General features: G+C 44.1%; 1 protein-coding gene across 1 annotated transcript; it reads right to left on the bottom strand.

Moving 5' to 3' along the window:
* Positions 1-103: 103 nt before the first annotated feature.
* Positions 104-26,930, bottom strand: TRAF1 (TNF receptor associated factor 1; the record flags this gene model as incomplete). The annotated part of the gene is given in 9 exon segments (XM_083597476.1): positions 104-261; positions 1,554-1,557; positions 7,190-7,265; positions 7,267-7,330; positions 9,336-9,363; positions 9,367-9,453; positions 10,050-10,460; positions 12,378-12,428; positions 26,724-26,930. Coding segments are annotated over 9 exon segments (1,086 nt in total).

Raw genomic sequence — 26,930 nt, 5'->3', positions numbered from 1 at the left:
TCTCTTGCCATGCAGTTGCAAATCAGTCCTAAGCTCCTGATATGTTTCTGATGCAGTCCCCCAGCCATCGGTTTTGTCATCTGCCTCTGCTTTCATAAACTTTTCATGATCTGGCTTCTGTAGCACACTTGAGGAATAGAGTGCCCTCTCTTAAATAGGCATGTTTCAGAGAATGTAGTTTGGCCAAAGGACCAAACCTGGGGAAGCCAACTGACTCATTCATATCTGCCACAGGCTTCTGAAAGGAAGAAGACTCTAGATCTGGTCTCCATCATTCTGACAAGATGGGCTCCATCATTCTGACCAAGTAATGTAAAGGTTACCTGTGAGACAGCAAAGAACAGGTTAGGTTTGGAAGGAAAACGAACTCAAATGTAAGATCATAGGAATGGGGGGGGGGGAGCCCTGCTAGATCAGGGATATATAATTACATTAGAAAAGCCTTCTGGATCAGGCCAGTGGCCCATCTCCTCCAGCATCCTGTTCTCATCTCACAGTGGTCACCCAGATACTCATGAGGAGCTCACAAGCAGGACCTGAAAGCAAGAGCATTCTCCCCACTAGGGATCCACAGCAACTGTTTTTCAGAGGCATCAGTTAGTGGAGGAAGAACATAGCAGACATGGCTAGTAGCCACTGATAGCATTATCTTCAATGAATTTGTTTAACCTTCTTTTAAAACTATCCAGGTTAGTGGCCATCACTGCCTTTTTGTGCAAGTGAATTCGATAGTTTAACTCTATGCTGTGTGAAGAAATATTTTATTGCATCTGTCCTGAATTCTCCAACACTCAGCTTCATTGGATGTCTATGTGGGTTAAACCACAGAGCCTAGGACTTGCCGATCCGAAGGTCGGCGGTTCGAATCCCCGCGACGGGGTGAGCTCCCGTTGCTCGGACCTTGCTCCTGCCCACCTAGCAGTTTGAAAGCACGTCAAAGTGCAAGTAGATAAATACTCCGGCGAGAAGGTAAACGGCGTTTCTGTGCGCTGCTCTGGTTCACCAGAAGTGGCTTAGTCATGCTGGCCACATGACCCAGAAGCTGTACGCCCGCTCCCTCGGCCAATAAAGCAAGATGAGCGCCGCAACCCCAGAGTTGGTCACGACTGGGCCTAATGGTCCGGGGTCCCTTTATCTTTCAGTGTTATGACAGAGGAATTAAATATTGCTCTATTTTCTCCACACCATGTATAATTTTGTACTCCTCATATGATTACCCTTTTCTCTAAACTATGAATTCTGCAAATGTTTCCTCACCTTTAATAAAGTAACAATGAGAGCATAAGAAGAGCCCTGAAAGATCAGGCCAAATGCCCATCTAGCCCAGTTTCCTGTTCCCACAGTGCCCATTTAGGTCCCCATTACGGAAGGCTGGCAAAACAGAAACTTGTTGATAAGTAAATGCATGCAATGATCAGGTGTTCATTCAAGAAGCACAAGACGCCTTTCCCACACATCTCAAGGTCAGCAAATGGAAAGATAAGCAGGCTGGGTAGTAGGTGGGGGAGGACTGCACGAAACATTTTAAAGCTAAATAGAACCCATATGAATACTTTCCTGCAAAAGGGGGGGGGGCAAGGGAAGCTGTAGCAAGATCACGCTCAAATCGATTATTCAAGCAATGTACTGGACTATGGACATGATCCAGTCCAATTGAAGCTGGAACATAAGAAGAGCCCTGCTGGATCTGACCTAAGACCCATTTATCTAGTCTAGCATCCTATTCTCAGGCTAACAATAAGCCTCAGGCGAGTCTGCAATCAGCACCTGAGAGCAACAGCACTCAAGCATAACAAACCTGCCAATTTCAGTTTCTTGCAATTTATTGTCTATCTAGTCCTAAATTCAGTTCTCCACATTCCTTCAACAGTTTGTGGTGGTGTAATGGTTAGAGTGTTGGACTAGGACCTGGGAGATCAAGACCTGAGTCCCCACTCAGCCATGAAGCTCACGGGGTGCCCTTGGGCCAGTCACCGTCTCTCTCTTTTTTTTAAAAAAAAGTAATATTTATTAAGAATTTAAAGATTACAAAAAGAAGAAAAAGAGTTAAACAATGCAAAACAATACAATACATAAAAAACAAAAAAAAGAAACACTACTTATCTTAACAAAACAAAAACAAAAACAAAAAGAGAAACAATTAAAAACTCATCCAATATTTCCATATCTTATCTTTCATTTACTTGTTTCGACGACCTCCTCACACCTCCCTTTTTTGTATTCTAGTTCAGTTAGCTATTTCAGCAAATCCTTTCCATCTTTTTCAGTTTTTGTCCTATAATTTATCTTAACACAATCTAACCTTATTCTTTCTCCTTTGGCCCATTAACAGTCTACTTTTACTTAATTCTTTATAACATTTCTGCTAAAGCCATATAACTTCATTCCAGCATCCTTCTAACATTCATTAATTTTACAGTGTTTCTGTAAATAGTCTTTAAATTTTTTCCAATCTTCTTCCACCGACTCTTCTCCCTGGTCTCTGATTCTGCCAGTCATTTCCGCCAGTTTCATGTAGTCCATCAACTTCATCTGCCATTCTTCCCGGGTGGGTAAATCTTGTGTCTTCCAATACTTTGCGATAAGTATTCTTGCTGCTGTTGTAGCATACATAAAGAAAGTTCTATCCTTCTTTGTCACCAATTGGCCGACCATGCCCAGGAGAAAGGCCTCTGGTTTCTTCAGGAAGGTATATTTAAATACCTTTTTCATTTCGTTATAGATCATCTCCCAGAATGTCTTAATCCTTGGGAACGTCCACCAAAGGTGAAAGAATGTACCTTCAGTCTCATTACATTTCCAACATTTATTATCGGGCAGATGGTAAATTTTTGCAAGCTTGACTGGTGTCACGTACCACCTGTAAATCATTTTCTTTAAATTCTCTCTTAAGGCATTACATGCCGTAAACTTCATACCTGTGGTCCATAACTGTTCCCAGTCAGCCATCATGATGTTGTGTCCAACATCTTGTGCCCATTTAATCATAGCGGATTTCACCGTTTCATCCTGAGTGTTCCATTTCAACAGCAAGTTATATATTCTTGACAAATTCTTAATTTTGGGGTCTAACAATTCTGTTTCCAATTTTGATTTTTCCACCTGGAAGCCAAGTTTTTTATCCAAATTATATGCCTCCATTATTTGGTAGTAATGGAGCCAGTCTCGCACTTTGTTTTTTAATTTTTCAAAGCTCTACAGTTTTATTCTGTCTCCCTCTTGTTCCAGAATTTCCCAATATTTCGGCCATTTGGCCTCCATATTGAGTTTTTTCTGAGCCTTCGCTTCCATTGGTGACAACCATCTTGGAGTTGTCTTGGAGTATTTTCTAACAAGTCCTTATATCTTATCCAGACATTAAACAATGCTTTTCTAACAATATGGTTTTTAAACGCTTTATGTGCTTTAACCTTGTCATACCACAAATATGCATGCCAACCAAATACATTGTTGAAACCTTCTAAGTCCAGCACATCAGTGTTTTCAAGAAGCAGCCACTCTCTCAGCCAGCAAAAAGCGGCTGATTCATAATAAAGTTTAAGGTCTGGCAGGGCAAATCCACCTCTTTCTTTAGCATCAGTTAATATCTTAAATTTTATTCGAGGCTTCTTGCCCTGCCAGACGAATCTGGAGATATCTCTCTGCCACTTCTTGAAACAGTCCATTTTGTCCAAGATTTGCAATGTTTGAAACAAAAACAGCATCCTTGGCAATACGTTTCAAAATGAAAATGAAATAAGCCAGTCACCGTCTCTTAGCCTAACCTACATCACAGGGTTGTTGTGTGGATGAAAGAACCATGTAAGTCACCCTGAGATCCTTGGAAGATAAAGGAAGCATGTAAATGTAATAAATAAGTAAATTTAAGAAAGGAAACCTTGTGAAAACCTGTCCTCATTTTAACACCAATCTCTCCTAACATATGCATTTATACAGACAATGTTGTCTAACATGAGCAATTTCCATAATGCATTTTTGGTTGTTTTTTTCATTTATATGTGCATTTTAATGCACTCTCCTCCATCCCATATATTCTTTTTTGTACACATCAAGTGGTCTGCTGTACATGATCCAGAGATATGTGAGTTCAAAGGATAGCTGTATTTCAGTTCAGGTATTGTACTGGAAAGTGCATTATAATGCGAAGTGAATTGGATTTCTACCCACACCCGAATGACCTTCTCGTATTCACGATCTGCAGCAGCCGGTATACAAAGCCACGCTGCCTCTGATCCTGGAGCTAGTAAACAGCTATCAGGGCCACATCTGCTATGCTTTTAAAGCATTATGATATCGCATTAATAGCCATGGCCTCTCTCCCAACAGAATCCTGAGAACTGTAGTTTGTTAAGGGTGTTAAGCACTGTTAGCTAGAAATTCAGAGAGTTCCCTGGGACGAGGGATTGATTGTTAAACCACTCTGGGATTTGTGTATATTAGCAGGAAAAAAATGCTCTAAAATGTGAAGGGTTTCTGTAACAACTTTATTTCTTTTGGGGGGAAATTGCAAACTGGTGCAAAGATGTGACAAGCTGAACAGGAAGAAAGTGAGGAACCAACATGGATAGATTTGCCTCTATGCACAAAGGGGACAAAGGGCTAAGGACCATTATCGTACTCCACTCAGTAGCGACTACCTCATGTGGGTAAGAGCAGTGGCGTAGCGTGGGGGGTGCAGGGGGGGCCGGCCGCACCGGGCGCAACATCTGGGGTTAGGGCAAATCCATGGGTTAGGGGGCGCAAATCCACGGGTTAGGGGGCGCAAATCCACGGGTTAGGGGGCGCAAATTACTTGCCTTGCCCCGGGTGCTGACAACCCACGCTACGCCACTGGGTAAGAGCGGTGCTGTCTCACCAATCTCAGCCTGCCCTCAGCCAGACTCCACCTGCATGGCTTCTTGCAACCAGTCCAAGGGGTGGCCTTGGGTATCAGATGACACCAAACTGGGAGGGGTGGCTAACACCCCAGAGGACAGGATCACACTTCAAAACGACCTTGACAGATTAGAGAACTGGGCCAAAACAAACAAGATGAATTTTAACAGGGAGAAATGTAAAGTATTGCACTTGGGCAAAAAAAATGAGAGGCACAAATACAAGATGGGTGACACCTGGCTTGAGAGCACTACATGTGAAAAGGATCTAGGAGTCTTGGTTGACCACAAACTTGACATGAGCCAACAGTGTGACGCGGCAGCTAAAAAAGCCAATGCAATTCTGGGCTGCATCAATAGGAGTATAGCATCTAGATCAAGGGAAGTAATAGTGCCACTGTATTCTGCTCTGGTCAGACCTCACCTGGAGTACTGTGTCCAGTTCTGGACACCACAGTTCAAGAAGGACATTGACAAACTGGAACGTGTCCAGAGGAGGGCAACCAAAATGGTCAAAGGCCTGGAAACGATGCCTTATGAGGAACGGCTAAGGGAGCTGGGCATGTTTAGCCTGGAGAAGAGGAGGTTAAGGGGTGATATGATAGCCATGTTCAAATATATAAAAGGATGTCACATAGAGGAGGGAGAAAGGTTGTTTTCTGCTGCTCCAGAGAAGCGGACACGGAGCAATGGATCCAAACTACAAGAAAGAAGATTCCACCTAAACATTAGGAAGAACTTCCTGACAGTAAGAGCTGTTCGACAGTGGAATTTGCTGCCAAGGAGTGTGGTGGAGTCTCCTTCTTTGGAGGTCTTTAAGCAGAGGCTTGACAACCATATGTCAGGAGTGCTCTGATGGTGTTTCCTGCTTGGCAGGGGGTTGGACTCGATGGCCCTTGTGGTCTCTTCCAACTCTATGATTCTATGATCAGCTTCCTCCTAGTCTTGATGTTGACAGGGGTGGGTCTACTACAAAACTAATGAAGCTTCAGCTTCAGGGCTCCTAATCCTGGAGGGGCAAATTGTGACCTGGCCACAGTGATCCATGCGACGGTCACCTCCAGGCTTGACTACTGTAATTCACTCTACGCGGGGCTGCCCTTGAAGCTGTCCCAGAAACTCCAGTGGGTGCAGAATGCTGCAGCGAGGCTCCTCACGGGGTCCCTGCCGTGGGAGCATATTCACCCAGTGCTTTTCCAGCTGCACTGGCTCCCGGTGGAGTACAGGGTCAGATTTAAGGTGCTGCTTTTGACCTTTAAAGCCCTTCATGGCCTAGGACCCTTGTACCTACGGTACCACCTCTCCCGGTATGCCCCACGGAGGACCTCAAGGTCCATAAATAGCAACACCCTACTGGTCCTGGGCCCTAAGGAAGTTAGATTAGCCTCAACCAGAGCCAGGGCCTTCTCAACACGGGCTCCGGCCTGGTGGAACACCCTGCCTCATGAGACCAGGGCCCTGCAGGATCTGATTTCTTTCCGCAGGGCCTGTAAGACAGAGTTGTTCCACCAGGCCCTTGGCTTGGAGTCAATTTGATTCCCTCCCCATCTTTCTTTTTCCTTTCTCCTCCTGTGATGAGGCTGCATTTTAATTGTTTTAATGTTTTAATGTTGTATTTTAATCTTGTTTTTAAGTTGTACTCATTCAACTCATTATTATTGGTTGTTAGCCGCCCTGAGCCCAGCCTTGGCTGGGGAGGGTGGGGTATGAATAAAATAATAATAATAATAATAATTATTATTATTATTATTATTATTATTAAAAATGGGTCTAGTAAACACAATTTTGAGTTGCATTGATTTGACTCAAATTGCTTGTTCTGTTGTTGCTGAAATAAGTCTGCCACTGGATTCTACCCTTATAGACCCAGAGGAAGAGGATGGGGGCAAGACCTGGGTTATTCTGCTTGGTCTGTCAGTGGCTTTGGCACCACCTACTGATGTGCTCCCTGCCTTCTGCAGTACCAGTTCCACTGGGTACCAGTGGCGTAGCGTGGGTTGTCAGCACCCGGGGCAAGGCAAGTAATTTTCGCCCCCTAACCCGTGGATTTGCGCCCCCTAACCCATGGATTTGCCCTAACCCCAGATGTTGCGCCCGGTGCAGCCGCCCCCCCTGCACCCCCCACGCTACGCCACTGCTGGGTACCAGCCCCCTACAACCCTCCCTCTAACCCTCAACAGCAGGGCGGAAGATGATATGGGCCAGGAGGCTCGGTGGACCAGCAGCAGGCTAACAGGAGATGATGTTGATCCCTCATGCCAGCTGTGCCCTGTAGGGTCAGGCTGTCCAGGGGTGGGGTAGGGAAGGAGCCTTACCTTGTGGACAAAAGGCCACTGCAGAACAGCATCATAGTCACCTCTCAGTAGCACCAGAAAGAGTGAGAGGTGTGTTTCTCCCTTCACCATTCAGGTAAATCCTCATGCAGAGCTTGCCGCCATATTGCAAAGTGTAGAATGCTGAAAATGGAGAACTTGGGAGTTAAGCACCAGCCAAAAAGTCACACATATCCTCTTCAGATAAAGAAAAATAGAGACGGGCTGCAACCAGAGCTCACCTATTCCGGATCTCATTGAGTTGAATCCAATTAAGTTGGAGTAGACCCATTGAAATTAATAACCCTAAGTTACTAGTGTCCATTAAATTCAGTGGGTCTACTGGCATTGACCACAGCCCAGAGCCAGTGTGGCATAGTGGCTAGAGTGTCAGTTGGAGACCAGGGTTCAAACCCCCATTTGCCCATGAAGATCACTGGGTGACCCTGGGCCAGTCACTGCATCTCAGCCTCACCCTCCTAACAGGGTTGTTGTGGGGATTAAATGAGAAGGGCAAAACCATGTGTGCCACTTTGAATTCCTTGGGGGGAAATGCGGGGGGATGCAATGAACTAAAAGGCATCCCTAAGCAGGAATAGATGAATCTGTCTGTTTCAGCTTCTCTCACTTTCTCATTTCTTTCTCTCTCTTTTTAATTCAGTTCTCCACATTTCTGCCACAGGTGGCAATGTGTGAAGCCCTCATGAAAACTGATTGGGTTTTTTTAGTGTGGATATATCCTAATAATGCACATGGTGCGTTGGGGGGTTTTTTGGGGGGGGTTGAGGGGGCGAGGAATATTTCCTAAGGTGATGCATTTCTGCAGTTATCTTCACTACTACATGCATCTTAATGCACACTTTCTCCTAATATATGCTTTTGTGTAAATGTTTAGTTGGAGAACTGCATTGCAAAACTCACAAGTGTGAATTTTGAAGGGGATCATCGTTTCAGTTTAAAATTTGTTTTGGGAAGTGTGCAAATTAGATAGGTTCTGAATAAAATGCACATCAAACCAAATTTCTCTACTATCTGTAGCCCCTGGTTACCATATTTACGCAAATGCAATGTGCACCTTTTGTGGTCAAATTACGTCATGAAAATTAGGGTGTGCATTAGATTTGGTGGTGCATTAGATTTGCATAAATACGGTAAATAGGTAGCAGATTCCAACATGGTTTTAAATCTTGTACAGTGGTACCTCGGGTTACATATGCTTCAGGTTACATACGCTTCAGGTTACAGACTCTGCTAACCCAGAAATAGTACCTCGGGTTAAGAACTTTTCTTCAGGATGAGAACAGAAACCATGCTCCGGTGGCGCGGCAGCAGCAGGAGGCCCCATTAGCTAAAGTGGTACCTCAGGTTAAGAACAGTTTCAGGTTAAGAACGGACCTCCGGAACGAATTATGTACTTAACCCGAGGTACCACTGTATTTAACAGATGCCAAAATTGCAAAGGGCAAGTGACATCATGGATGGAACAGTTGTCTCTTCTTGTTAATCATACATGTAAATGGCATACAAATGCACATTTAAGGCAAAGAATCCTGGGAGTTGTAGTTTCCCCCTGCACAGAGCTACAATGCCCAGCACCCTTAAACTACAGTTGTTAGGATTCAGGGGGGCAGAGCTATGAAGCCAAGCTGAACAGCTGCTTAACCCAATCACTCTGTCTTCTGCCTTGCTAATTTTGTTCACAGCACCTGCATTTTTGCTCAGACCAGGGTGGTTTGGGGTTCCCCTACTTAGGGCCCCTCCAGAGAGTTTTGCTGGCAAGTGAGCAGCCACTTTTCCTATCCATGCCTCCTGCCACTACTTAACCAGCCCTCACAGAAGCAGCCTAGAAACAGGGCTGCCAAAGCAGGGAAACGCAGCAAGCCAGAGGTGGGAGATCCAGCTGCCTGGATACAAGGGTGGTTGCTGCACAATTCCAGCAGCACCACAAAGACAGCTCTGAAGAATGGGCACAAAGCTTAAAATAGTTCCCAGGATTCTTTGGGGGAAGTCAGATGCTTCAAATGCATGTAGGATGTGCTTTAAGTACAGTGTGGATTTGCACAAACACACACAACAAGTTAAATTCTTACTGGGAGAATGAATCCACACACCTTCCCGCACACATCTTCGTAGCACCTCTGATGCACACCCATAGCCTTCCACAGGAAGACAACATCCTAGGACACTTGCTCTGATGACAGAAGTCTCTGCTCCAACCAGCTCAAAGCTGCATCTTTCTGCACAAGGCATCGCTGGAGAAAATAAGACTATTATTTTGGGTTGAGAGATGCAAGCCTATTGAGCAGGGCAAGGAGGGGGGAGAATGGAGGATGTGAGTACCAGAGGCTAAATAGGTGCAGGTAGGCTGCTGGTTGTTGTCCCATTCCCCACCCATTGCACCTGTCAAACACAGGAGACATCATCCAGTAGGTTATGTTTGGGAGAGGTCAGTCAATGTTCGGAAACTGAAGCCAAAGCAGGATGCCATCACTCAAGCAATGAGTTCTACGGTTATATCACACCTTTCTGGGCCCAGTTCAAACTGCTGCTCTTGACCTTTAAAGGCCTTCTCCACAGGACTGGGGCACCTGAAGGACCACTTATAAAGCTCCCATATGTTCCTATCCATATGTTAAGATGATCAGTGGAGGATGCATTTGGTTGCCTCCACCATCTGAGGCAAGGGAGGTAATGAGGAGAGAGTGGGGCTTCTCAGAAGTGGCACCCCAGCTGCAGAATCCCCAGAAAAGCTTTGCATGTTGAAGATCCCTGGTTCAATCCCAGATCAAACCTATGACCTCTTCCAAGCATTCAGAGCCCCTGCTCCCCACTACCCAGCCACAGTCCTTCCCTACCCACTCACCTTCAGCTCCAAGCCACGGATCATGTCCTGGTCAAGGCTGCTCTGGCTCTGGAATGCCACAATCTTCTGCCAAGAGGCAACCATCTCCTTGCTCAGCACAGACTCAATGTTCTCAAAGACCTGCAGCTTGCCTTCCAGCAAGGAGTCCCCATTGGCTGTCCATGAGTGCCTGCGAGCCTTCGTCCCCCTCTCACACAGAGGGAGCCTGGAGGAACAGTCCGTGGCCGAAGCCCCCTGCAGTTTCACGCTCAAGAAGAACCTCATCAGAACATTGGAATCAATCAAGTGATTATCAAGTGTGCAGTAGGAAGGGTGCAAGCTTGCCTTCAGCTGTTTCACATGCTGGAGCAATAGCATCAAGTGTGTCCCCTCAGTATACTTCTCATGCTCTTTTCTATCTTCTGCATTCCCCTGTTGGGAAGGAACAGGGCACCATCAACACCACCATGACAAAGCCACAATGATGAAATCACTCAGTTGATTAGGCCTGGAACCAGCATCCAGCCTGCTAGGGCAGCTGCCAAGGCCACACAACCCTGGCAGGACCCAAGAGCACCTAGGGATGGACAAATCTGTCCATTTTTGTTTTTCACAGCCTCTCATTTTACCAATCTTAGGTTCAATTTACCAGATTCCTGCATCATATTTTCAATGGTGTTTAAAAAGGGGAAAAAAAGCATTGCAAATATTTGTCAGAATTTTAATGCAAATTTATCCTAACATACAGATTTTTGCAAGCAATTTCCCATAATTCGATGCAGTTTTGTACTAACGTATATATTTTGTGCATGCTTTCTGCTGTATGCATGACTTGGCTGGAGAAGTAAATTGCAAAATTCAGAGGATACAAAGATCCAGTTCATGGATTGTTTCAATGAGTATAAATTAGATAATTTTGCCTTTATATGCAAATTGAATCAAATTTCTCCCCCCTCCTAGCTCTGATCATTTCTTCAGACTGCCTCCCCAACTGAAGTTGCAGCTTCTTTGTAAGAAGGCTTGGTTGTCATGACACTGGACTGAAGTCAATTTCCCTTCTCTTAAGGATGAGTTTGAGGACTCTGGAGTCAGAAGAGAACTGCACACAGGGCTAGTCCTAGAGACAAGTCTGCAGGATGAGACCATGGTGCTGGAGTCGTCCAACTCAGAGGACTCCCATCACAAGAAGGTGTAATACAACCAGAGTCTCCTCAGCTACATCAGAGTAAAAGACTGTTGCAGCAGAGATGCTCTTTAACTGAAAAGGCACCTTTCAGCAAAAGCAGAGTATACAATTGAGGCATAACTGCTTGCTTCTAAGGTTGACTGTTGCTGAAACAACATTGGAGCTTTGCTCTCCTCCAGCATTCAGAGCTATGGACAGTGACAGTGTTGGAGTAATCTCCCACAGGAAGGGGGAAAGTTAAGGTTTACTTCCCAACCAGCTTTCTCCTTCCAGGAGAGTTCAGCCGCATAAATATATCTCCTTCACTGAAGGAATTGTACTTGGCCACTAGGTAAAGGGTAAAGGGGACCCCTAACAATTAGGCCCAGTCATGGCTGACTCTGGGGTTGCAGTGCTCATCTCGCTTTATTGGCCAAGGGAGCCGGCGTACAGCTTCCTGATCATGTGGCCAGCATGATTAAGCCGCTTTTGGCGAACCAGAGCAGCGCACAGAAACACCATTTACCTTCCCGCCGGAGCGGTACCTATTTATCTACTTGCACTTTGATGTGCTTTTGAACTGTGAGGTTGGCAGGAGCAGGGACCGAGTAACGGGAGCTCACCCCATCACGGGGATTCGAACCGCCGACCTTCTGATCGGCAAGTCCTAGGCTCTGTGGTTTAACCCACAGCGCCACCCGCGTCCCTTGGCCACTACTTTGCCTAAAAAAGACATACTTCTTTGGCATGTTGGAGAAAGAGAAGGGGGTGTCAAAGACGGGGGGAAGAGAAGGGGGAAGGGGTGCCCACTAATTTTTGGCTCTGACCTTGACCACTTTCAAGTTCAGGTCCACCAACCCACAGTGTACAGCCCCCTGTTTGAAAGGTCTCCAGTTCAAGTCCAGTTTAAAGATAAAGAACCCTACAAAGGGGGAGCAGAAGGGGGCACTGGAGCTGAACAATTGCAATGAGCACCTGGGCAGTGGTAGAGATTGGGCAGGCATACAGGTCACCTGGTCACAGCCTTCCCCACTAGAGGGAGCTGCACTGCATTTTTATTTAGTCATGACATCTAAATGTACATCTATATAAATTAGACTATGCAAATGTTATACAAATCTACAATTGGGTGATTGCAACCAAACCTGAAACATTCCATTAAAGCATCTGGATGGCAGCATTACCTTGAACGGGCGTCCACATCCTTCATGGCCTACAGAAAGCGCTGAAGGGTTCTGTGTAGAAGAGCATCAACAAAATAATGTTTAAAATACAGGTTTTTAACAAGTACCCTGATGGGCCCTCCATAGCAAGAAAGAAATTATTATTATTATTATTATTATTATTTATTATTATTTATACACCGCCCTTCTGGCTGGGTTTACCCAGCCACTCTGGGTGGCTTCCAACAAAATATTAAAATACAATAGTTTATTAAATATTAAAAGCTTCCTTAAACAGGGAATACCAGTTGCTGGAAGTGACAGGTGAGAAGAGTACTAAGAGCATTCTCCCATGTTATGGGTTCCAGCAACTGGCATTCAGGAGCATTACTGCTTCTGACTGTGAAGACAGAATGTAATAATCCGGCTCAGTAGCCCTTTGTACCATTGCTCACTGGTTCCACTTGCCTTTATACAAATCTATGCTATGACAACATTTGGAGTACTGCGTACAGTTGTGGTTACCTTGCCTCAAAAACATTATTGTATGCAGTGGCGTAGCGTGGGTTGTCAGCACCCGGGGCAAGGCAAGTAATTTGCGCCCCCTAACCCGTGGATTTGCGCCCCCTAACCCGTGGATTTGCCCTAACAGTCAGATGTTGCACCCGGTGCGGCCGGCCCCCCCTGCACCCCCCACGCTACGCCACTGATTGTATGGCACAAAAATGGAAGCAAGAAGAATGACCAACGAAAGAAGAATGGCAAATAAAATTAATGGACTTTGCAGAATTAGACAAATTAGCAGGAAGGATTCGAAATCTGCGGGATTAGAGATTCTTAGAAGACTGGAGTAAATATTTGAACTATTTGAAAAGCAATTGTAATAAACGGATTATGCTAGTAGGACTGCAAGAAGTTCCGTAAGGAGGACTATTTGAAATATTGCAAGAAAGACTATGATGAGAATTATTGGTTAAGGATAATTAAAAGTAATAGAGAAATTAAGAAATGCAGAACAAGTGATAAAGAACGGAAAATCTTCAGAAGTGGTTGACGGAAGTCTAAAATATTGTATAAGGTAAGAAGTTATGTTAAATGATTGTTGGAAACGATATGTTAAAAAAACCAATAAAAATGTGTAAGAAACAAAAAGTGTTATTGTAGAGTTGGAAAAGATTCAGAAGAGGGCAACCAAATTGACTCTCCTGTGAGGAAAGGTTGCAGCATTTGGGACTTTTTCCTTTAGAGAAAAGGCAAGTAACTAGTGGCATGATAGAAGTTTATAAAATTATAAATGACACAGAAAAGTTGACAAAGAAGTTCTCCTCTTCTCTCATGACACTAGAACTTATGGGCATCTGATGAAGCTGGATATTGGAAGATTCGGGATGGGTAAAAGAAAGCACTCCTTTGCACAGGTAAACTGTGCAACTCACTCCCACTGGAGGCAGCGATGGCCACCAACTTGGATGGCTTAAAAGGAGGACTGAACAAATTCATGGAAGATAAGGCTACCCTTAGGCCACAAGCCATGATGGCTGTGTTCTGCCTCCATTGTCAGAGGCAGTAATGCTTCTGAATGCCAGGTGCAGGAAGCCACAGAGGGGGGAAGTGCTCTTGTGCTCAGGCCTGCTTGCAGGTTTCCCACTGAGATATTTGGCTGGCCCTTGTAAGAACAGGATACAATACAATATGATAATCTTTATTGTCATTGTCCCATACAGAACAATGAAATTGAAAAAATCTACATCAGACATTCAAAACCAACAAGCCTGCTATCCCAGCTATCCCAGCCTGGTTAGCCCCTAAAAACTCTGATCCTCCATAATTAAATACAATATACTCCCACAGAGACTACCTTGCACTGCGTTTAAAACCAAAATCGCATTTGGATAAAAATTGTTTCTCAGACGGCTAGTCCTAGTCTTTATAACCCTGTACCTTCTTCCAGAAGGCAGAAGCTGAAAGAGATCATTTCCAGGGTGCATACTATCCTGCACTATCTCTGCAGCTTTCTTATAGCACCTGGAAGCATAGATTTGACCCAAGGTGGGAAGAGGGCACCCAATTATTCTCTCTGCAGTCTTTACAACCCTGGACCACATTGTTTTTCCCCTGACCGCGCAGCTCCCAAACCACACACACAGACCATAAATTAATATGCTCTCCACAGTACAATGGTAAAATGTCACCAACAAGTCCTTTGAGACATTATTTTTCTGGAGGATTCTCAGAAAATATAACCTATGCTGTGCTCTCTTCATCAGGTCTTTACTGCTTTCTCCCCAGGATGCATTGCGTGTCGGAGGGGAGGTTGTGGCCATGATCTACCCCTCCCTTTGAAGGGTATTCCATTACAGGAATCCGGCAGTCATGGTTCCTGTTCGATGCCCAGGTGGTGGCTAGGGCCATGGCACGACCCTCCGGTGACTCTAGGGCAGGCACATCCAACAGGTAGATCGTGATCTACTGGTAGATCACTGGACGCCTGTGGTAGATCACTGGTCGATCAGTGGCTCCCCCCCCCCCCACCAAAGAAGCTCAACAACTTTGGCTCCCCCCAAAAAAGCTCAACAAGATTGCCCTGCACCCCTAAAAAACAGGCTCAACACTGGCAGTTTTTAAGTCTGTGAGTAGATCGCAGTCTCTTGGGAGTTGGCCACCCCTGTTCTAGCGGAAAGCTTCCAGTTGATTTGCATCAACAAGCTCTCTCTACAGGTTGTTAACCCTTGTGTGACTCCCGGCAGAGCGGGCAGGAGTCAAGTATAGTCTGTTCAATCCAATGCCTAAGCCATTACCACTCACATTCTGTAAGCAATAAAGTTGTGGCCTTTTTAGCCCATTAACCTAAAATACTTGTGCCCATGTGTCTTATTTTATCTCCATGCGGGGGCGGGGTCTCGACTCACAATCTTCTTATTCCATGGAGTACAACTGTAACTCTGCTTTAACCTTATTAAAGGTGTTCACACCTTGGCTAGAGATGACAGCCCCACCTGCACTATAAATTTTAAGCACTATCATGCCACTTTAAACAGTCATGGTTTTCCCCCTGGAAACCACAGAAGAGGGGGAAAGTCTTGTTCCCATTATGGGAGGTGGCAGAGGCACACATACCCCGGGCTGGGGTGGAGCTTGCTCATCCAGCCCCCCCCCCCCCCCCCCGGATGGGAGAGCACTGGTGCGCCAGGGGGTGGGACGTACAGAGGGTGATCTTCATCCTCCATGCTCTCCAGCCCCTGCTATCATGTAAGTGGATCAAACAGCTCACCAGACAACATGGGGGGGTAGAACCCCAAATTGAAAGCATTCCACATGGTTTGTTTTTAATAGCTTAGTTTGATTTAGCAGAGTTTAATATATATATTCCACCTTTCTGTCATAATGAAGTAGTTTACTGAAGTACTCTCTGTGTGGTGTTTCATTTGTGATTGATTTGGAAGCTGCAGTTAGTGCAGAATGCTGCAGAATATTTGCTGATAGGAGGGAGACCCTGTCTGCATATAACTCCTCTGCTCAATGACCTGCGCTGGTTGCCGAGGGCAGCAAGCCAGGTCCAAGGTGTTGCTATTAGCATGCAAAGCAACCAGTTTACCTGCAAGATTGCCTTATCCCATATGTGCCCACTTGACCACTTAGTTCTGCAGAACTGGGATTATTACAGGTGCCAAGTAATACTCATTCTACACTTGTAAGAAACCAATCTTTGGTATGGCAGCACCTACACTTTGGATCTCCCTGTTTATTGATATCAAGCAGGTTCCTTCACTGTACTCTATTTAGGTAAAGGTAAAGGGACCCCTGACCATTAGGTCCAGTCGCAAATGACTCTGGGGTTGCGGTGCTCATCTTACTTTATTGGCCGAGGGAGCCGGCATACAGTTTCCAGGTCATGTGGCCAGCATGACTAAGCTGCTTTTGGCGAACTAGAGCAGTGCACAGAAACACCGTTTACCTTCCTGCCAGAGCGGTACCTATTTATCTACTTGCACTTTGACGTACTTTCGAAGAGGGATAGGCATAAGTGTGCAGAAAAATAAAGCCAATGCTTCTTCATTTCTTAGGTTATCCGCATCTTAGGGAAAGGCATCCTCAGAGAAAATGTATTGCCTCTTATGTGAGAAAAAGAACAGAGGGAAAGCCTATTTCTGAGATTACACCTGTCACCCACCTGTTTGGAAGTTCTTGTGTGCAGATTGGAATAGTTTTGTGCCATACTTCATGGACCTTGCATCACTCCCTTCATATTTTTTATTTTTGTTTTTCATACCGAATTGTATTACAAAAGTAATATTGTTGTTGTTGTTTAGTCGTTTAGTCGTGTCCGACTCTTCGTGACCCCATGGACCAGAGCACGCCAGGCACTCCTGTCTTCCACTGCCTCCCGCAGTTTGGTCAAACTCATGCTGGTAGCTTCGAGAACACCATCCAACCATCTCGTCCTCTGTCGTCACCTTCTCCTTGTGCCCTCCATCTTTCCCAACATCAGGGTCTTTTCCAGGGAGTCTTCTCTTCTCATCAGGTGGCCAAAGTACTGGAGCCTCAGCTTCACGATCTGTCCTTCCAGTGAGCACTCAGGGCTGATTTCCTTCAGAATGGATAGGTTTGATCTTCTTGCAGTCCATGGGACTCTCAAGAGTCTCCTCCAGCACCATAATTCAAAAGCATCAATTATTCGACCATCAGCCTTCTTTATGGTCCAGCTCTCACTTCCATACATCACTACTGGGAAAACCATAGCTTTTACTATACGGACCTTTGTTGGCAAGGTGATATCTCTGCTTTTTAAGATGCTGTCTAGGTTTGTCATTGCTTTTCTCCCAAGAAGCAGGCATCTTTTAACTTGCTCTTACTCATAGGCAATAGGTAAAAGTTGGTCATGGTGGCTGTATGGAACCTCCAGGCTCAGAGGCATTCTGCCTTTAAATACAAGTTGCTGGGGCCAGATGTATCTGATTGGCTACTGTGGACAAACAGGAAGTTGTATTGGCTGGACCTTTGGCCTTATCTAGCAGGTATCTTCTTTTTAAAATATATTTTTATTAAATATTTTTTAGTTTACAAAAATACATGCATTGTCTCTTTTTTCAAGTTGTGTTTTCTACAGATCAGTTTCATTTGTTGTGTGGCATTAGCGTTGCATGCTGTATTAGGTTGGGAAGAAGAGAGGAGGAAGAGGGGAGTGGGGAATGGTGAGTGGGGTGGGGTCAGGTGGTTATGCTTCTATTCTTCTACTTAGTGTATGTGTGGGGTTTTGTGTCAGTGTCACTTGTGTGGGTTCTCTTCCTATTCACTTGTTGTATTTCCTCGGTGGTGAGAGATGTTGGGAGTGGCTTAGGGTGTGGTTGGTTGTCTTTGGTTGGCGGTAGTGAGATTTGTTTTTGTGTGTGAGTAGGGTGTGTGCATGTGTGTATTTTTCAATCAGCCAGATTGATTCATATGCTGTTTGAAGATTCTTGTTGTCTTGTTAGGCTGTGTAGGTGATAAAGGGGAACCATACTGGGGTGAAGGCGTCCTCTTCTTTTGTCACCGTGTCAGTTTCAGTTTATTGGTTAGTTTTTCTAGTAAGGCTGTTTCCCATACTATTTGATACAATTGGTCCATGTTTACTCCTGACAGGTCTCTCCAGCGTCTGGCTATGATGCTTCTAGCTGGTGAGAATAGGTGGGTTATGAGCTCTCTAATGTGAGTGAGTGAGCATTATTATATTGGAAGATGTTTAGTAGGGTCAGTTCTGGGGTAACTTCTAATAATTGCTTAGTTATTTTGAATATTTCTTGTATGATTGTTGTCCAGAACAGTTGGATTTTGGGACATTCCCACCACATGTGGAGGTATGTGCCTGTGGAGGTGCATCCTCTCCAGCATTTTGGTGATGTTCCTAGGCATATTAGGACTAGTTTCCATGGTATACAGATGGTATACAGGTACCATCTGTAAGTGAGTTTCAGAGTAAGTTATTTTCTTTTCGCTGATATGGATTTAAAGGGAGGTTTAGACCACATTCTGGTCCATTGAGTGGGGTTAATCTCATAGCCTATGTCATGCTCCCATTGTTTTTTTATTATGTCAAGGGGGTTTGTGGGATTTTGGAGCAGTATTTTGTATACAGTGGTACCTCGGGGTAAGAACTTAATTCGTTCCGGAGGTCCGTTCTTAACCTGAAACTGTTCTTAACCTAAGGTACCACTTTAGCTAATGGGGCCACCCGCTGCTGCTGCACTGCCAGCGCACAATTTCTGTTCTCATCCTGAAGTAAAGTTCTTAACCCGAGGTAATATTTCTGGGTTAGCGGAGTCTGTAACCTGAAGCGTCTGTAACCTAAAGCGTCTGTAACCCGAGGTACCACTGTATTGTGGATACCATCCCTTTGCCATGTCCCTTGTTGTTAGGAGGAGGTTTTCGAAGATGGTCAAGGGCCTAGTTGCTGCTGATTTTACTACTGGGTTGTTTAAGACGGCATGTAATTGGTGGTGTGTTAAGCTATGGCATTTGGGTGTCCCCTAGTTTCTCTTGTATTTCTTGTGTTGATATGGGTTTGTTATTTTTGTAGAAGTCTGCTAGGCGATATAAGCCTTTGGCTTGCCAGGTTTTTATCTGGATGTTTTGTGCTGTGTGGTGGAATAATGGGTGGTGTGCTAGGGGATTAGTGGGGATGGGGTTGGGGACAGTTTTCCTGCTTCTTTCTTCCATGCTTTAAACATGTTCTCTGTGAACCTGTGTTATGGGGATTTTCCTTAGTTTCTTTGGGAGGAATGGGTATGCTGTGGTGGGGGTATTTTCGATTATGTCTTTCTCCAGGTGTACCCACTGTTTCGTCTTGTAGGATATATGAGGTTATGTGGCGTACTTGGTTGGGGATGTAATATGATTAGCAGATATATTCTTATGTTCTTAAATGGCCCCCGTGGATCTACAAATATTATGTCTGGTCTTTGCTCCTTATTTATTCCCAGGAAACAGACTTTCAACAGGCAACAAATAGCATCTTTCTTTGAAACATACATGAGTTCCAGTAAAGCAAAGCTCATCTGTACTCTGAGTCTACGGTTGGATTCCTCCCACACCCACATGCTCCAATTTAATACACAATTCAGGCTGTTTACAACGAACTTAATTGCAGGCTGGATGTTCTTACATGCATGTCGCTTTCAGGCTAAAGAGGCACTTGGATGCAGTGTGTGTTTGATGTCATAAATTGTTCTGGAAAGGTATAGAGAACTTAACCATTGCTTGGAAACAGAACTGAAAATAAATGTTGACTCCACTCCATTAAAAAAGAGAAAAACACAGTGAGCGAGCGAGAGAGCGAGCGAGAGAGAGAGAGTTCAGCTAGAACACTTCTACCTTTGTCTGCGGATTGTAAAGTTAAGGTAATTTTCCAGTCGGCTTAAAAGCCTGTTTATATTTTTGGAAGAAAATGACAGTTAATGCAAAGCTAAGTCCAGTGCCTTAGCCAAGCCAGACATTTGAGCAAGGCCTGCTGTCGTCAACATTCTCCACTCTGACTAATTGCAGTAGGTAATATTAGATGCAAAGCATTCTGAAGCAAGCTGCAGATGAGGTCCCTGTGTCACAATTATCCACACACGTAGAAAGATGGCAAATCAGCGGGGGGGGGGGGGGAGAGTGGAATCACACCACTGGCCAAACCCTGACCTCCACATAAGAAGGGTTGGCTGAATGAGACCAATGGCTCATCTGGTCCAGTATCTCATTCTCACAGTGACCAACAAGATGCCTCTGGGAAACCCTCAAAGCACAACCCATGCACAAGAGCAGAAGAGTTTGGATTTGGATTTGATATCGTGCTTTATCACTACCCAAAGGAGTCTCAAAGTGGCTAACATTCTCCTTTCCCTTCCTCTCCCACAACAAACACTCTGTGAGGTGAGTGGGGCTGAGAGACTTCAAAGAAGTGTGACTAGCCCAAAGTCACCCAGCAGCTGTATGTGGAGGAGCGGGGAAGCGAACCCGGTTCCCCAGATTACAAGTCTACCGCTCTTAACCACTACACCACACTGGCTCTCCTTGCCACTCTGCCCTCCTTGGGTTTCCAGAAGCGTTGCTGCCTCTGAGAGTGGAGGCTAATAAATTAGATAAGAAAAATGGTTTTGCATCAGAAAAAACCAAACTGGAAACGGAGTTGTTGGATTCTAAAGTTAAAAATTTGCCTTAATGTATAATTTATTGTTGGAGTGGCATACAAAGGATGAACAAGTTAAATCTGTGATGATAGATTGGGCAAGAGATGTGGGACATAACATATTGTTTGAGGATTGGGAAAGGCTGTGGAGGAAAGGGGTCAAGTTCACTGCATGTACGGTGTTAAAGGAAAATACTACGAAAATGATGTATAGATGGTACTTAACCCCTGTAAAATTAGCAAATGTTTATCACAACAGTGATAATCTATGCTGGAAATGTAAAGAAAAGGAGGGTACCTTTTACCATATGTGGTGGACCTGTCCCATGGTGAAAGACTTCTGGGAGAAGATTTATAATGAATTGAAAAAAATGTCGAAATATACATTTGTTAAGAAACCAGAGGCTTTTCTTCTTGGAATAACAGGTTCGGAATTGCCCAAAAAAGATGTTAGATTGTTTTTGTATACCACAACTGCAGCTCGAATTTTACTGGCCAAGAACTGGAAAACACAAGAAGTACCAACAGTGGAGGAATGGCAGATGAAGATGATGGACTTTTCGGAGCTAGCCGACCTGACCGGAAGAGTCCGTGACCAGAAGGAGGAGGAGCACCAGGAAGAATGGAAGAACTTCAAAGATTATTTACTTAAATATGCTAAGATAAATTAATCAGAAATACTTGCAAAAAATAGACAGGCTATGGATTTAAATATGTGAAGTTATAGACTATTATGTTTAAAGCAAAGATGAAAAGAAGCAAAGATGTTAAGAGGATTAAGTAAATTTTATGAGATTCTGTTTTGGAAAACCGTTACAATGATATATATTGAAATTCAGTCAAGGGCATTTGAGGAAGTCACTTAACAATGTTAGTAAGATTGTATTAAGTACAGTTATGATCTATGTTTGTTAGTTAGTTTAGAATTTTGGAAAATTAATTTTAAAAAAATGGGAAAAGAAAAAGAGAGTGGAGGCTAAGCATAGCCATTTTGGCTGGAAGCCACTGAAAGCCTTATCCTCCAGGAATTTATGCATTCCTCTTTCAAACCCATCCAAGCTGGCAACCATCATTGCCTCCTTGGGCGGGGGGGTGAGATCCATAGTTTAACTATGTGCTAAGTGAAGAAGTCCTTTTCTCTGCCCTGAGTCTTCCAACATTCAGCTTCGTTGGATGCCCATGAGTTCTAGTCCTATGAGAGAGGGAAGGAAAAACTCTCCTCTGTGCCAGGCATAATTTTATGACCTTCTGTCATGTCACCTCTTACTTGCATTTTCTCTGAACTTGAAATCTCCAAATCGTGCAACCTTTCGTCACAGGGGAGTTGCTCCACACCCTTCATCATTTTGGTTGCCCTTTCCTGAACCTTTTCCCAGCTCTAGGTGAATTTATGAACAAAGCCAATATGTGTGCAATTTGTGAATGCATAGTTCAGTACACATGTGAAATGGACCAGCGAGAAGGTTAGGTGAGTCCTTTTCTTTCTGGTAAGGGATTCCACAATAAGGCTTCATACACACTTGTACCTTCAAGCCAACCTTCACCCACACACATTTTCCTTCTGAAGCGGCATGGGGTGGGTGGAAAATTTGATCTGGTTCACACTTCAAGGTGAATCTATGTGGTGTCATGGTTAATGTAGCTGCCCCTGTTCTGTTGAATAAAGGTAAAGGGACCTCTGCTCGTTAGGTTCAGTCATGGCCGACTCTGGGGTTGTGGAGCTCATCTCGCTTTACTGGCCGAGGGAGCCGGCGTACAGCTTCTGGGTCATGTGGCCAGCATGACTAAGCCGCTTCTGGTGAACTAGAGCAGCACACGGAAATACCATTTACCTTCCCGCTGGAGCGGTACCTATTTATCTACTTGCACTTTGACGTGCTTTCGAACTGCTAGGTTGGCAGGAGCAGGGACTGAGCAACGGGAGCTCACCCTGTCGCGGGGATTCGAACCGCCGACCTTCTGATCGGCAAGTCCTAGGCTCTGTGGTTTAACCCACAGTACCACCCGCGTCCCTGTTCTGTTGAATAGCATTCTCATAAAGATACAACAGACACCTGCTTTCTGCACTTTCTGGGGGCGGGGGGGGGGAATTGCAGACATTTTTGTTCTAATAGGTTTTCCCAGCTGGATTAAATAGATCTTTACCACAAGTGTCCACTTGTTATGGATTTACTATTGTTTTAAATGTATTCGTTGTTCTTGTGTTTTTAATATTTTAAAAATTATCTTGTCTGTAAATCACCTTGAGATGGCTGTTTAGAAGGGGATTAGTAAATCAATGGCGATGATGATGATGTGTTGGACCAAGACCTGGGAGACCAGGCTTCAACTCCCCCCTCAGCCAAGTTCAAGTTCACTTGAGGCAGTCCCTGCCTCTCAGCCTAGCCTACCTCACAGGGTTATTGTAAGGATAGATAGGAACTAGGGGGAACCACATATGCCACACTGAGCTCCTTGGAGAAAAGGGTGGCTATAAATGCAATAAATACATAAATAGTATATGAACTAAAAATACAGTAGTCCCTAAAAAAATTGCACTTCTCTGAATTTTGTGGCTAAAAAAATAAGAATTCACAGACTGATGTGGAAAAGTGAAGAACTAAACTCACAATTGGAAGAAAATGAAAAATTGAGAGAAATGGACAGATTTGTCCAGCCTTAGAAGTAACCCAGTGGCAGAAGGACTGTACTACGTGGCTATGTTGTTTCATCCATGAATTGCTGATCTAATGTTTGGCCTTCCTTGATGCTAGGGCAAAAATAGCTTTTATTTCCTGGGATTAGGTGATGAACATCCAGATCCACACTCCCTGCTCCCCAAATTCAAAATCCCAAAGCCCATAGCTGTCAACTTACAGATTTGAAAATAAGGGACCAGCAGCCTTGAAAATAAGGGATCACCAGCCAAAATAAGGGATCAACAATTACTTTGATAAAATACATATTTTGTTGCGTGCAAATGGCTTTAGATACCTATTAGGTCCATAAATTACCATATAGCATATATTCAACACAAAAAAGCAACAATTTGTTGTTGACAAAGGACAGCTGGACATAGAAAGGGCCCCGTTACCTTCAGTAGCTTATTTAAGGGACATCATCAATAAGGGACAGCAGCGGGACATGGTGCTGGGATAAGGGACTGTCCCGCCAAATAAGGGACGCTTGACAGCTATGCCAAAGCCCTAAAAGATCAGGTCCAGAACAATAAACAGAAAGTAAAATGAATGGATCTATGAGCAGCATAGCGTTTTGCCCAGATGTTCTTGGTTTCCTCTGAGTGCCTGTATGTATTTCCAGAAATTAAGAATGCTTTGCATTTTATGCTAACAAACAGATATATAGCTTCTGAGAAATGTTTAAATCCAGATGAATGAAGACCAGACATACCTTTCCTACTAATTGTAAACTTTCTTCATTTGTGCTGCCAGGACCTACCTCCTTACAACTCTGACAAACATGGTCGCTATTGTTTCTGGGGTGGGGGTGAGGCATCTGATCAAGGCCTGTATTTAAGAAATGAGCTTAAAGATGTTTTAATGCCAGGCAGAAGACCAGCTGTCTAAAAGACTGGCATATGTTTATCCTCCTGGACAAAGGCCCCCCTGATTTATTTATAGTAGGAGCCAAAATTCTCAAAGTTGTAAAAAGGGAATTACAGGCTGAGAGCAAAGGTTACTAGGTTACTGACCCTACAGAATACAATCAAGCTGCAAAAGCACTAATTAAGAGTTGGTAAATAGTAGGATTCATTGTTTAACAAAATATAATACCATGTGCCTCCCATTAGAGACTTGAGCTACAGGTTAAAGGGCAAGAGCTAATGGGAAAAGCAGCTGGCCAGGAAAGGAGGTGTAAACTGAAGAAGTTTTACTTTGAAAAGGCCTTTGCTTCTAAAAATCTATATATGTTATGTATGAAATATATTGGCTTAAATGTAATTATGCAAAGGATTTAGAAAGTAAGAAATGTTAGATTCTTATGTTAGATTCTTATTTCATAGAATCATAGAGTTGGAAGAGACCACGAGGGCCATCGAGTCCAACCCCCTGCCAAGCAGGAAACACCATCAGAGCACTCCTGACATATGGTTGTCAAGCCTCTGCTTAAAGACCTCCAAAGAAGGAGATCTTTCATTGATGGTGTGTGAGAATGTGAACCCAAGATCTCTGACCTCTGTTTAAGATAAAAATTTAAAACCATTAGCCATCTGTTTTGGAGGGCAAAAGGGCAAGAAGGGCAAGAGGTGATCTGGTAATTAAGGTGCCTTGTTGAGGCAAATGTAAGATATATGGCTACTTGTTTGCCATTTATAGATAGAAGGAAATATAGCTCTTTGTCTCCCATAAAAGGTAATAGGAAATGGGTGTATCTTTTATGATTGCTTCTAGCAAACAGCCAATAGGAATTTCAACCAGGCTGATTGGACAGAGGCAGCCAAAGGAGGAGCAAGGGGGCTGGGCTGAGGAAATATAAGTGCTGACCATCAGGGCTGGAGTGGGCAGAGCTTTGGTAACCATATACCACTGTGTCTCTCATTTATTTGTCTGACAAATAAATTATTATTTTAATTTCTCTATTGCTGCATTGAATATTTCATTCCAGCTAAGCGTTAACCACAAGCAGGGTGCTAAAGGGGGGGAGATTAATCAAAGGGTTTCAGGTGACTCTTAATTTCCACCTGTTGAAGGCAACAAGGTAACAAGGAAAGGCAGCCTGGGCCCTGGAAAAGTTCTGAACTACAACTCCCATCACCCCTGGCCATTGGCCATACTGGCTGTGACTGAGGCAAACTGTAGTTCAGGATGCCAGGTTGACTGTTGCCTACTTCTGCTGCATAGTTTCTTTAGCTGGGGAGAGAACCCAATTAGAGGATTCATGGAGGTTTGATTAAGGCTAGGATTGGAGGAGAAATTTAATTTAGTTCACACTAAACAAAGAACCTACCTAATTCACACTTTGCGAAACAGTATGTAAACTGGAAAAAAGACATCCTATGAATTTTAGCCTTCTCTGAGTTTTGCAATGCCGTTCTCCAGACAAGTAATGTGTACAAAAATGTGTGGAAAGTATGCGTAAGAAATGCATACATTACTGAAAATAACATACCAAAAAATCATAATATTTGGGTAGAGCCTTATGAATATTGGGGGGGGGGAATGTATGTATATATAGTGGTACCTCTGGTTACGTACTTAATTCGTTCCGGAGGTCCATTCTTAACCTGAAACTGTTCTTAATCTGAAGCACCACTTTAGCTAATGGGGCCTCCCGCTGCTGCCGTGCCACTGGAGCATGATTTCTGTTCTCATCCTCATTCTTAACCCGAGGTACTATTTCTGGGTTAGTGGAGTCTGTAACCTGAAGCGTATGTAACCTGAAGCGTATGTAACCCGAGGTACCACTGTATTCGGATAAATTTGCACTAAATGCAGATTAATTTTGATGGTTTTGTTTTGTTTTGTTTTGCAAACCAAAACACAGCTATCCTTTGAAAGCCACACTTAACTGAATTTGGCAATGCAATTCCCCAATCAACCAAGGTGTGTTTGGGGAAAACCTACATATTAGAAGTGTATATAAAATTGCATATACCAGTGAAAACAAGGCACAAAATGCATTAAAAAGGGCAAAATTGCTTGCAAAAATGGGAATGAGTCAAAACTACATACAAAAATGTGTATCTCTGGAGAAATTTGCACTCAGATGCTGACTAATAATAATAATAATGCAGACCTCTGTGGAAATCTGGATAACTGTGACTGAAAAAATGAGAAACGGACAAAAACTGAAACGAACAGGTTCATTCATCCATACAGTAGTTCAGCATTGTCTATACTGACTGGCAACAAGCTCTCCAGGATTTCAAGCATGAAATCTTTCCCAGCCCTGCCTGGAGAAGACAGGGATTGAACCTAGGACCTTCTGCATGCTAAGCATATTCTCTGACACTGAGCTATGGTCCTCCCCTACAGCACTGAGCTGGATGGCCAAATAGCCTGGCCATCTCTATGTGCTCTGAATGCCTGGCTGGAAGGTCCATGCATCTTGACAGCCAGGGTGCCTCTCCTATATTATGCATCTTTCCACTTGCACCCAAGCCTCCTCCTTTCTGCTTCGCAGCTGAATTTTCATGCTGCCCTTTCCGTTCTCCCTCTCTCCTCTCATGCCACAAGACTCCTTCCTATGTTTTTTGGTTTTGTTTTTAAAGGAGCTCTCACCGTACAATTCCAGACCAAGCAATAGTGATGTCCGCAGAGGGTTTGCAGGGCATCCTTCAGCAGATTCAAGCACCAGCTGCAAAGATATTTGGAGTCAGGAGCATCCTTGCAGATGCTCAGACGGTATCCAGAGGGTGACTTAGTTGTATTGGAAGAGGAGCTGGCAGCAGCCCTGCCAGAAATGCTGCTGCTGCTTCTCTCTGCCAT

This window comes from Podarcis filfolensis (genome assembly GCF_964270895.1).
Source record: "Podarcis filfolensis genome assembly, chromosome: Z".
In the NCBI taxonomy this organism is placed as follows: domain Eukaryota; kingdom Metazoa; phylum Chordata; class Lepidosauria; order Squamata; family Lacertidae; genus Podarcis; species Podarcis filfolensis.
Note: the sequence above shows the minus strand (reverse complement) of the source record. Positions and strands in the feature narration are given on the sequence as shown.